General features: G+C 43.8%; 1 protein-coding gene across 3 annotated transcripts in view; it reads right to left on the reverse strand.

Annotated features, from left to right (window-relative positions):
- The window catches only part of LOC115460296 (thiopurine S-methyltransferase-like), a 98,051-nt gene that overhangs the window by 18,088 nt on the left and 66,511 nt on the right, over positions 1-13,452 (reverse strand). For all 3 annotated transcript variants that reach the window (XM_030190092.1, XM_030190091.1, XM_030190090.1), the window contains exon 5: positions 9,311-9,363. In XM_030190092.1, the coding sequence (XP_030045952.1) occupies positions 9,311-9,363 (53 nt within the window). The remainder of the gene's footprint in view (positions 1-9,310; positions 9,364-13,452) is intronic.

Consider the following 13,452-nt stretch of genomic DNA (forward strand, 5'->3'; position numbering starts at 1 on the left):
CAAAGACATGAGCAGCCCATAATTGAAGGGTAGGTTATTGGTAACAGTGAGAGATAGCACATCACAAATTAAATCCGGAAAATCACATTGTGGAAAGTATATGAATTTATTTGCATTCTGCAGAGGGAAATAAGTATTTGATCCCCCACCAACCAGTAAGAGATCTGGCCCCTACAGACCAGGTAGATGCTCCAAATCAACTCGTTACCTGCATGACAGACAGCTGTCGGCAATGGTCACCTGTATGAAAGACACCTGTCCACAGACTCAGTGAATCAGTCAGACTCTAACCTCTACAAAATGGCCAAGAGCAAGGAGCTGTCTAAGGATGTCAGGGACAAGATCATACACCTGCACAAGGCTGGAATGGGCTACAAAACCATCAGTAAGACGCTGGGCGAGAAGGAGACAACTGTTGGTGCCATAGTAAGAAAATGGAAGAAGTACAAAATGACTGTCAATCGACAAAGATCTGGGGCTCCACGCAAAATCTCACCTCGTGGGGTATCCTTGATCATGAGGAAGGTTAGAAATCAGCCTACAACTACAAGGGGGGAACTTGTCAATGATCTCAAGGCAGCTGGGACCACTGTCACCACGAAAACCATTGGTAACACATTACGACATAACGGATTGCAATCCTGCAGTGCCCGCAAGGTCCCCCTGCTCCGGAAGGCACATGTGACGGCCCGTCTGAAGTTTGCCAGTGAACACCTGGATGATGCCGAGAGTGATTGGGAGAAGGTGCTGTGGTCAGATGAGACAAAAATTGAGCTCAACTCGCCGTGTTTGGAGGAAGAGAAATGCTGCCTATGACCCAAAGAACACCGTCCCCACTGTCAAGCATGGAGGTGGAAATGTTATGTTTTGGGGGTGTTTCTCTGCTAAGGGCACAGGACTACTTCACCGCATCAATGGGAGAATGGATGGGGCCATGTACCGTACAATTCTGAGTGACAACCTCCTTCCCTCCGCCAGGGCCTTAAAAATGGGTCGTGGCTGGGTCTTCCAGCACGACAATGACCCAAAACATACAGCCAAGGCAACAAAGGAGTGGCTCAGGAAGAAGCACATTAGGGTCATGGAGTGGCCTAGCCAGTCACCAGACCTTAATCCCATTGAAAACTTATGGAGGGAGCTGAAGCTGCGAGTTGCCAAGCGACAGCCCAGAACTCTTAATGATTTAGAGATGATCTGCAAAGAGGAGTGGACCAAAATTCCTCCTGACATGTGTGCAAACCTCATCATCAACTACAGAAGACGTCTGACCGCTGTGCTTGCCAACAAGGGTTTTGCCACCAAGTATTAGGTCTTGTTTGCCAGAGGGATCAAATACTTATTTCCCTCTGCAGAATGCAAATAAATTCATATACTTTCCACAATGTGATTTTCCGGATTTAATTTGTGATGTGCTATCTCTCACTGTTACCAATAACCTACCCTTCAATTATGGGCTGCTCATGTCTTTGTCAGTGGGCAAACTTACAAAATCAGCAAGGGATCAAATACTTATTTCCCCCACTGTATCTATAGATGAAAAGGAGGTCTCATTACATATATCTAAATACCAGAGTGCTATTTTCCATACTTCATATGCAACTGAAGCTTTTACCTCCTCAGTGCATGTAAATGGTTTCATCCCTGTGTGGATTCTCTGATGCCATGTGAGGCTTTCTTTCCAACCAAAGCTTTTACCACACTCAGGACATGTAAATGGTTTCACTCCTTTGTGTAATCTCTGGTGCATTGTGAGATTTACCTTCTGACCAAAGCTTTTACCAGACTCTATACATTCAAATGGTTTCTCTCCCGTGTGGACTGATGCACTTTGAGATTTACATTACAACCAAAGCTTTTACCACACTTAGAACATGTGAATGGTTTCACTTTATTGTGGATTTTCTTGTGTATTTTGTATGTTTTGCATTTGGATGTATTTGTTTGAAAATGGACCAAAAAATAAAACATCCAAATCACAAAACATTTTTCCAAGCAGCATTTTCAAAAGGAAAAGATAGACTTTTTTTGTAGAAAATGACCTTTCCTGTTCTGATTTTGGACGCTTTACAAAAAACGTCCATATTCAGACTTAGATGTGTAGAAATATGCTAGCCCTTGCTCTCAGTAAAATACAGGCCAATGGCTCAGGCTAAAGAGCTAGGCCTTTAAGAATCAGAGATCACCTTTGACACAATTACATTTCACCGTGGCAAGTGCTGAAATGAGGTAATTGAGAGCTGGCAAGGGAGGGGGCATTTGCTCTTGTCCACAATCCTGAGACTGGCACCTGCAAGAAGTCATGAGCTAGGATGTTTTGATTAAAATGAAAGATAGTAGAGGGTCAGATGCAAGTAGAGGGAGGGGGAGCTGAGGAGAGCAAGATGACCTGTGAAGTCATCTCATAAGATGCGCTCTAAACATATCTTGTTTATACTTAGAGCTTGAGAATATGATGAAGTCATTTCTTATCAACTGATAAGGGCCAAGAGCCCTGGTGACAAAGCTAGGGTCCACTGGAATCAATAGGGCCAAAATGGTATAAAAGGGGGAGTCAGAAAGGTATTAGATCAGAAGACTTCAGAAGACTCCAGAGGGCTGTAGTCGTGTTGTGAAGAGCTGTTCCACCATATGAATGCCTGATTTGCCTGTACCGCTATTGGTGAGATTGTAATAAACTATCTTCTTATATCCCAGTGAGTCCTTCTGATTATGGAGCTTGTCAGTGCCCAGTCTATACCATTATGTTTACTGAATACTGGGTTTCTTTCTAATTAAGGAGCCTGCTGCTGCTCTGTGTAAAACTGTCATGAGCAGATATAAGGTTGGGTAATTAAGTATTTAGAGGGGATATGCAATTCTGTCCAGGATAGTAAAAGGGCCATGGCTCCGCTGCCCAAATGGAGATGGCAGACCTAATAAATAAACAGATGTCATATCCAAAAATGCCCCTTGGGCATTTGACTTGCCCAAAGTCACAAGGAGCAGCAGTGGGAACTGAACCCATGTTGCCAGGAGCAAAGCCCGCTGCACTAACCACTAAGCCACTCCTCCTCTGTTTTGGATGTTTTGCATTTGGACATTTTTTGTTCGAAAATGGACCAAAAAAAAAGGACATCCAAATCACAAAACGGCCATAGCATTTTCGAACACAAAAGATAGACGTCTATCTTTTTCGAAAATGACCTTCTTTCCTGTTCAGAATTTGGACGTTTTTGTAAAACGTTCAAATTCTGATTTAGATGTTCTATCGAAAATGCCTCTCCACCTGACTTTAGTACATAAGTACATAAGTAATGCCACACTGGGAAAAGACCAAGGGTCCATCGAACCCAGCATCCTGTCCATGACAGCGGCCAATCCAGGCTAAGGGCACCTGGCAAGCTTCCCAAACGTACAAACATTCTATACATGTTATTCCTGGAATTGTGGATTTTTCCCAAGTCCATTTAGTAGTGGTTTATGGACTTGTCCTTTAGGAAACCGTCTAACCCCTTTTTAAACTCTGCTAAGCTAACATTCTCCGGCAACAAATTCCAGAGTTTAATTATGCGTTGGGTGAAGAAAAATTTTCTCCGATTTGTTTTAAATTTACTACACTGTAGTTTAATCGCATGCCCCCTAGTCCTAGTATTTTTGGAAAGCGTGAACAGACGCTTCACACCTGTTCTACTCCACTCATTATTTTATATACCTCTATCATGTCTCCCCTCAGCCGTCTCTTCTCCAAGCTGAAAAGCCCTAGCCTCCTTAGTCTTTCTTCATAGGGAAGTTGTCCTATCCCGCTATCCCCTTTCTTTCTGAGCACTCTACCAAAACCCTCATCCACACCCTTGTCACCTCTCGTTTAGACTACTGCAATCTGCGTCTTGCTGGCCTCCCACTTAGTCACCTCTCCCCTCTCCAGTCGGTTCAAAACTCTGCTGCCCGTCTCATCTTCCGCCAGGGTCGCTTTACTCATACTACCCCTCTCCTCAAGACCCTTCACTGGCTCCCTATCCATTTTCGCATCCTGTTCAAACTTCTTCTACTAACCTATAAATGTACTCACTCTGCTGCTCCCCAGTATCTCTCCACACTCGTCCTTCCCTACACCCCTTCCCGTGCACTCCGCTCCATGGATAAATCCTTCTTATCTGTTCCCTTCTCCACTACTGCCAACTCCAGACTTCGCGCCTTCTGTCTCGCTGCACCCTACGCCTGGAATAAACTTCCTGAGCCCCTACGTCTTGCCCCATCCTTGGCCACCTTTAAATCTAGACTGAAAGCCCACCTCTTTAACATTGCTTTTGACTCGTAACCACTTGTAACCACTCGCCTCCACCTACCCTCCTCTCTTCCTTCCCGTTCACATTAATTGATTTGATTTGCTTACTTTATTTATTTTTTGTCTATTAGATTGTAAGCTCTTTGAGCAGGGACTGTCTTTCTTCTATGTTTGTGAAGCGCTGCGTATGCCTTGTAGCGCTATAGAAATGCTAAATAGTAGTAGTAGTAATTTTAGTCGCCCTTCGCTGCACCTTTTCCAATTCTACTATATCTTTCTTGAGATGTGGCGACCAGAATTGAACACAATACTCAAGGTGCGGTTGCACCATGGAGCGATACAACGGCATTATAACATCCTCACACCTGTTTTCCATACCTTTCCTAGTAATACCCAACATTCTATTCGCTTTCCTAGCCACAGCAACACACTGAGCAGAAAGTTTCAGTGTATTAGCGATGACGACACCCAGATCCCTTTCTTGGTCCGTAACTCCTAATGTGGAACCTTGCATGACGTAGCTATAATTTGGGTTCTTTTTTCCCACATGCATCACCTTGCACTTGCTCACATTAAACGTCATCTGCTATTTAGCCGCCCAGTCTCCCAGTCTCGTAAGGTCCTTCTGTAATTTTTCACAATCCTGTTGCGAGTTAACGACTTTGAATAACTTTGTGTCATCAGCAAATTTAATTACCTCGCTGGTTACTCCCATCTCTAAATCATTTATAAATATATTAAAAAGCAGCGGTCCTAGCACAGACCCCTGAGGAACCCCACTAACTACCCTTCTCCATTGTGAATACTGCCCATTTAACCCCACTCTCTGTTTCCTATCCTTCAACCAGTTTTTAATCCACAATAGGACATTTCCTCCTATCCCATGACTCTCCAATTTCCTCTGTAGCCTTTCATGAGGTACCTTGTCAAACGCCTTTTGAAAATCCAGATACACAATATCAACTGGTTCCCCTTTGTCCACATGTTTGTTTACTCCTTCAAAGAATTGAAATAAATTGGTCAGGCAAGATTTCCCCACACAAAAGCCGTGCTGACTTGGTCTCAGTAATCCATGTCCTTGGATGTGCTCTGTAATTTTCTTTTTGATAATAGCCTCTACCATTTTCCCTGGCACCGATGTCAGACTCATCGGTCTATAATTTCCCGGATCTCCCCTGGAATCTTTTTTAAAAATCGGCATTACATTGGCCACCCTCCAATCTTCCGGTACCACGCTCGATTTTAAGGATAAATTGCATATCACTAGCAGTAGCTCCGCAAGCTCATTTTTCAGTTCTATCAGTACTCTAGGATGAATACCATGCGGTCCAGGAGATTTGCTGCTCTTCAGTTTGCTGAACTGCCCCATTACGTCCTCCAGGTTTACCGTGAAGTCAGTAAGTTTCTCCGACTCGTCCTCTTGAAATACCATTTCCGACATCGGTATCCCACCCAAATCTTCCTCAGTGAAGACCGAAGCAAAGAATTCATTCAATCTCTCCGCTACGTCTTTATGTTCCTTGATTGCCCCTTTTACCCCTCGGTCATCCAGCGGCCCAACTGATTCTTTTGCCGGCTTCCTGCTTTTAATATACAGAAAAAATTTTTTGCTATTTTTTTTGCCTCTAATGTTATCTTTTTTTCGTAATCCCTCTTAGCCTTCTTTATCTGCGCCTTGCATTTGCTTTGACACTCCTTATGCTGCTTCTTGTTATTTTCAGACGGTTCCTTCTTCCATTTTCTGAAGGCGTTTCTTTTAGCCCTAATAGCTTCCTTCACCTCACTTTTCAACCACGCCGGCTGTCTTTTGAATTTCCATCTTTCTTTTCTAATTCACGGAATATGTTTGGCCTGGGCCTCCAGGAAGGTATTTTTGAACAGCATCCATGCCCGTTGTACAGTTTTTACCCTCTCAGTTGCCCCCCTAAGTTTTTTTGACTCAGTGGCATAGCCACAGGTGGGCTTGGGTGGGCCAGGGCCCACCCATTTTTGGCTCAGGCCCACCCAACAGTAGCACATGTTTAGTGGTAACTGGTGGGAATCCCAAGCTCCGCCAGCTGAAGATTTTCCCCTGATGCTAATGAAAACGCTACTTTCCATGACAACGGCACCTGTGCATGCTCAGTTTTCACTGCATGCCTGCTGCCAAGGTGGAAAGAAACATTTTCCCACCAGCTGAGATAATCTTTTTTTTTTTTTTTTGGGGGGGGGGGGGGGGGGAGACAACACTTGGTGCCCACCCAATTCTTGCCTAGGGCCACCTAAAGTCTGTTGTCTAGCTACACCCCTGATTTGACTTCCTGTGTATAGTTACTTCAAGGTTGATATCAAAACTGATCATATTATGATCACTGTTATCAAGTGGACCCAGTACCATAATGTCCCTCACCAGATCATGCGCTCCACTAAGGACCAAGTCTAAAATTTTTCCTTCTCTCGTCGGCTCCTGCACCAGCTGCTCCATAAAGCTGTCCTTGATTTCAAGGAATTGTACCTCTCTAGCGTGTCCCGATGTTACATTTACCCAGTCTATATTTGCATAATTGAAGTCACCCATTATTATCACATTGCCCATTTTGTTTGCGTCTCTGACTTCTTTTATAATTTCTGTGTCTACCTGCTCATCCTGGCGAGGCGGACGGTAGTGCACTCCTATCACCGTCCTTTTCCATTTTATACATGGAATTTCAACCCACAATGATTCAAAGGTGTGATTTGTGTCCTGCCAAATTTGTAATCTATCCAAGTCAAGGCTCTCGTTAATATACAATGCTACCCCTCCACCAGTCCGGTCCACCCTATCACCACGATATACTTTGTACCCCGGTATGACAGTGTCCCACTGGTTATCCTCCTTCCACCAGGTCTCAGTAATGCCTATTATATCCAATTTTTCATTTAGTGCAATATATTCCAACTCTCCCATCTTATTTCTTACACTCCTAGCATTTGCATATAGACATTTCAGAGTATGTTTGTTATTCCTATTTGCATGATGCTTAGTACTTGACACTATTGATTTGCCATCTTTTGTCGGATCTTTAGTTGTATTTAAGGGCACCTGGCCTACCACGGTCTGTTGTGCAACCTCACTATCCAGAAACCCTATCTTCCCTGTTTGTGAGGTATCCTTGCAAGATATCTTATCCCGAACCATGCGTTTTTGAGCGACTGTCGGCCTTCCCCCCATTTCTAGTTTAAAAGCTGCTATATCTCCTTTTTAAATGCCGACGCCAGCAGCCTGGTCCCACCCTGGTTAAGGTGGAGCCCATCCTTTCGGAATAGGCTCCCCCTTCCACAGAATGTTGCCCGGTTCCTAACAAATCTAAAACCCTCCTCCCTGCACCATCGTCTCATCCAAGCATTGAGACTCCGGAGCTCTGCCTGTCTCTTGAGCCCTGCATGTGGAACAGGTAGCATTTCAGAAAATGCTACCCTAGAGGATATGGATTTGAGCTTTCTACCTAAGAGCCTAAATTTGGCTTCCAGAACCTCTCTCCCACATTTTCCTATGTCATTGGTACCCACATGTACCAAGACAGCCGACTCCTCCCCAGCACTATCTAAAATCTTATCTAGGTGATGCATGAGGTCCGCCACCTTCGCACCAGGCAGGCAAGTCACCAGGCCATCCTCACGTCCACCAGCCACCCAGCTATCTATATGCCTAATGATCGAATCACCAACTACAACAGCTGTCCTAACCTTTCCCTCCCGGGCAGCACTTGTAGACATATCCTTGGTGCGAGAGGATAGTACATCCCCTGGTGGGCAGGTCCTGGCTACAGGAGTACTTTCTACTTCACCAGGGTGATGCTCTCCTTCTAGGAGACCTCCCTCCTCCAAGGTAGCACAAGGGCTACCAGACTGGAGGTGGGACTTCTCTACAACATCCATGTAGGTCTCCTCTACGTACCTCTCTGTCTCCCTCAACTCCACCAAGTCTGCTACTCCTCTAGCCTCAAGAGACACGTTCTCTAAGAGCTAGGAGCTCTTTGCATCAGGCACACACATATGACATCTCACCAACTGGGAGATAATCATATATGTGACACTCAATGCAAAAGACTGGATAGCACCCCTCTCACTGCTGGACTGCTGACTCCATCTTAGTGTTTTTGAGTTTTTCAATAATTTAAAACTTGCTACAGTATTAAGGATATTAGCCTAATATAAAAGTGTCTTTTAGTTTATATAGTATATTGTATGATTTATTTAGTGTTTCCTTCTTCGATGGTAATGAAATGTATTTAAAACTCTGTAAGAGCACTCCTTGCTTGTTACCCTAATTACAATAACTGACTATGAATGAAGAGTTGTCCTAGGGGTGGGCGGGAAGAATAAACTAGATCCTGCAGTGCCTGTTAGATTCTATCTGTTAATGCTGTGGTACAAGGCTTTTAAAACTAAGTGGAAAAGACTATGGAGATTAGTTGTTAAAATGTGCTTTTTATATTTTTATTTTGCCTAACACTAACCTACAATTCCTCCTTTAAACCCCAATCTTTAAGTTTCCAAAGCACAAAGCAAAATAATGTTCACTTACCAGAGAAATGTCCTCTTCTCTCAGAACTTCTCAGAAGAAACTTCAGTGGGACCTTTCCTCTTTATATAGTTTTGAATCTAAGGGGCCTCTTTTAAACAGGCTCTTTGAAGCTAACTCAGCAACCTAGTAATTATCAAGAAGGGTTGTCTGGATTTCATTTTGAAAATTAAATTGATTAGAAATCTTCCTGTTGAGATAGGGACAAGCTTCAGATACTATACTAAGTGCAAGAAGCTGGTGGACTATCTCTTTCCCAGTTTTTGGGTACTGTACTTGTATCTTGATGCAGCATTTTTTACTAAGACTTTATTGGCTGTATCAAAGTTTGATTTGTAAGGAAGGAAAGTAAAGAGGAGGAGAACACATGACTTCAGGCTGAAATTTAGTGTGCAGTCAGAAACAAAAACATAAGCTTTATGATATCAGACAATCCACACAGAGGTCACAATCCTGATGTTTTGTGGCAATCATAAGATTTCAGAAAGACTATTCAAGCTTACCTGCACATATCATAAACGCTGCAGCAGTAGAGTGAAATATTCCCAGACAAACTCTGCAACAAACAGCAAGAGACAGAGCTTGGTAAATTTCAAATGAAGATAAAGTTTTCATTTTACTGTTTCTTTAAAAAGAGTAGCACATAAGTGAAGACATTCATCTTTAGATGAGGAAGCCTACTTATAAATTGTTAAGAGTAGAAGCAAGACTCTAAAGCAAGACCTTTATATCTAGAGGGCAGCACGAATGTCAGTAAGGCAGTGGCGTAGCAAGGAGGGCTGCCACCTGGGGCAGTTCGCCGTTGCACCCCCCCCCCCGCGGTTCAGCACAATGACACCCCCCTCAGTGCATCAACACCCCCCCGACCCAGTGCCTACCCTCCTCAGCTCCCTCCAACCAGCTGAGCACCCTACCTTTAAAGAAATTTTGGAAGCCGTGGAGAGGGGAGGCACAGCGCCTTGCGCCTGCAAGTAAAAGAAGCGAGGATCATCATCGGGCCTTCCCTCACGCTATCTGTCCTGCCCTTGCGGAAATAGGAAGTTGCGTCAGCGGAGGGCGGGACAGACAGCGTGAGGGAAGGCCCGATGACGATCCACACTTCTTTTACTTGCAGGCGCTTCTCCACGGCTTCCGAAATATCTTTAAAGGTAGGGTGCTCAGCTGGTTGGAGGGAGCTGAGGAGGGTAGGCACTGGGTCGGGGTGTCATCGTGCTGCACCCGGGGGGGGGGGGGGGGAAGCTGGCAGGGAGCACCCCCCCCCCCGAGCTGACACCCGGGGCGGACCGCCCCTCCCGCCCCCCTTGCTACGCCACTGCAGTACGGTCCCTAGCGGGGCACAACATTATGTAATGTCAGAACTGAACATGCAGAGCGCTCCACAGACCTTCAGTGATAAGTGAAAATGTAACTAAAAATGATGGAAATAAACTGCTAAAGTAGCTATGAAAATATTTGTGAAATGCAGAATTTAAAATCACCAACATTTTGGTTAATGGCATTTTCTGTGTATAGTTCCTACAATCTTGCAGGCCGCATAAAATTTGATGGTGGGCACTCCATACCTGGAAAACGCTTTTGCTTGATTTAGGAACTGTTCTGGAAACTTGCTCTCCCCGACTGCTCGCAGCAGGCTCCTAATTCTTATGCCCGAGCCCACAGTTTGCATAATTCCCTTCAGATGAATGCATTTATGTTGGAATTTTTAGGACTGGGGGGAGGGGAGGTTGAGAGGGTGTTATCAGTTTAGACTTTTTATTGGTGCATATATGCCTACTACAAGTTGTTTGTGGAATACTGTAATTTACATTGTGTTTTTTCGTTGGTTTACTTTATTGGAGCTTTTGTTACTAATCTGATTGATTACTTTGGTTTAATAAAATACTATTAAAAAAATTCAAAGGTGGCTGCATTTAGCCCACGGGCCGCAGGTTGCCCACCCCACTCTAAAGTGTTCATTTTATGCACATAAATTAGAGATTTCACTGAATCGATCCCCATAAACTCTTTCATGTTAAGAGAAATCTTTCTTACAAAAACACCTGTCCTTGCAGTCTGAGGCATTCTCAATATTTTCTAGATAAGGTCAAAGTCATTCAGTCCTCCTTAGGAACTGTTATGTAGACAGAGCAGGATGATGTCTCTACATATCCAAGTTTATGGACTGACTTTCCTCTTATCAAATATTTCATTCACTGAATTCAACAATGTCTGTAATGGACCCTTGTCCTACAGAGCTAGTCAAGGCTATGATTCTCCTTTAGTCTACAGCAGATTATAAATTTATTCCTTACTAATGTGCTTTTGCCAGCTGCATGGAAATAGACAATTGTGTACCATGCAATTAAGAAGGCTGATCTGGATTCATTGATTCCTGCTTTTTATCATCCCTTCTCCAATTTGCCTTTATTGGGAAAGCTGATTGAATGTATAGTGTTCAGCTTCAAGAATTTATTGAGGAGCATGTGCTGGTCATGAGGTAGAAACACCATTCATTGATCGATTGTGGTCTGAAAGAATAATGTGTACATGGCTTATTTGATGGTGTTGTTAGATATTTCTTTTTTTTAATTGTTTAATATTTTCATTGGTTTTCAATATAGTACAAACCACTGTGCAACAAAGATTATACACGGTGTTTAAGGCAATAGAAGAAAAAAAGAAAGGAAGAGAAAAAAAAATGCACATGTCATATTCAGTAAAAGAACAGCAGCTAGTGATATTAAGCACAGCGTGGTACATTTTTGAAAATAAGATACAAGGGGAGACCATTTTTCCACATGCAAGGCAAACTTAAGTGCGTGCCTTCAAAGCTACTGGAAAGACATTTGGTCGCTGTTGACAGATGTTTTCCACCTTTCGGGTTCACTGTCTTTTAAATGTGTGGTACTTAAAGACCGCTGTTTATAAAACAGTTTAAAGCCTAACGAATGTGCGGTTTTTAACACCATGCTTTCATTGGCTTTGAAGGTAATTTTTTTTACATTGGAAATCCCTGAACCAGGTCACATATCAGGAATGGTGGAATTTGTTGTTCCAAACTTATAACATAGATATTTCATCAGTATTTGACACAATTGATCATTTCACAACGGAGGTAGCTTCAACTATCTGGCAACAGTTTACCTTGTATCTTTCAGATCATTTATAATAAGTACTAGCCGTTGAGCCCGTGAAAACGGGCTACTTTTGGAATGGGGGGGGGTTCCGAGCCCCCCCCCGGAGTCGCTGCTGCCACCCCTCCACCCGGCCCGAGCAGCACTGTAAACTTATATCAGCACGCAGCAGCAGGCACATCAGCAAAGCTGCCGTCGGGGCGGGCTTCCTTCTCTGGCTGTGTCCCGTCCTCGTGTGACGTAACGTCGGCGAGGGCGGGACAAAGGCAGAGAAGGAAGCCCGACGGCAGCTTTGCTGATGTGCCTGCTGCTGCGTGGTGATGTAAGTTCACAGTGCTCGGGCCAGATGGAGGGGCGGCGGCGACGTCTACAGCATGCCAGTAGAGACTTCCCTCTCTGTCCCGCCCCCATCTTCACGTATTGAAGCGGGGGCGGGGCAGAGAGGGAAGTCTCTACTGCGCATTTGCGAGTGAGTACGGTCACTCGCCGTTTATATGTTTGATGGGTAACAGGAACTATAACAGGTTCCAGTACAATCTGAGGTCCCTCAGGGCTCTGTTCTCATTTGATTGATTTTTTTTAAACATTTGAATCCTTTGTGTGAAGTCTTGAAGAGACAAGGGGTATCCTTTTGTTTTTTTGCACAGATGTTATTTTGACTTTTGTGCTGTTCAGCCCTGAGGAAGGTTCACATTTTATGAGTATGGCTAACAGAGGGGCATTGAGTTGAACTAAATTTCCTCAGATCTTCTGCAATTGGAGAAATAGCAACGTTGCTCACCTGAAACAAGTGTTTTCAAAGTCAGTAGGATTCATAAAGCACTCAGGTGGGCAACATCTGACAGCACCACGAAAGAACTGCTCTCCCAGCGCTCAGAATTTTAGTGTAAAAATCTGAGCATGTACGTGTAAGGCAGGTTATATGCAAGGAAAATGGTTATTGTAAAATTCTGTGGAGCTATACACATGTACAAAATAGGCAACACAGCTCAAAGCACATATTTTTGCACAATATGGGCCTTATTCTCATAAAATGTATGCTCCTAATTTAGGATCATAAATTATGCTCATAAATTCAGGAGCATAAATTTTAGGAGTGTAAATGTAGGCGTATAACCTTTATAGAATAAGGCCCTATATGCATTGGCGTTCTCAACTATTTTTGAATAAGATATTCCTAGGAGTTCTTCCCTTCAATATGTTCAAAATTCTTCTGCATGACTTATATTCCACCAGTGTTGTCACTACACTCATATTAGCCCTCTTCTCACATCACTTCATTGGCTTCCTGTCCATTTCCCCACACAGTTCAAATTCCTCTTACTGACTTACAAATGCATTCATCCTGCAGTTCTTCAGTACCTCTCCACTCTTATCTCTCCCTACACTCCTCCCTGGGAACTCCGTTCAACAGGTACATAAGTACATAAGTAGTGCCATACTGGGAAAGACCAAAGGTCCATCTAGCCCAGCATCCTGTCACCGACAGTGGCCAATCCAGGTCAAGGGCACCTGGCACGCTCCCCAAACGT

This window comes from Microcaecilia unicolor, chromosome 1, assembly GCF_901765095.1.
Source record: "Microcaecilia unicolor chromosome 1, aMicUni1.1, whole genome shotgun sequence".
Lineage (NCBI taxonomy): Eukaryota > Metazoa > Chordata > Amphibia > Gymnophiona > Siphonopidae > Microcaecilia > Microcaecilia unicolor.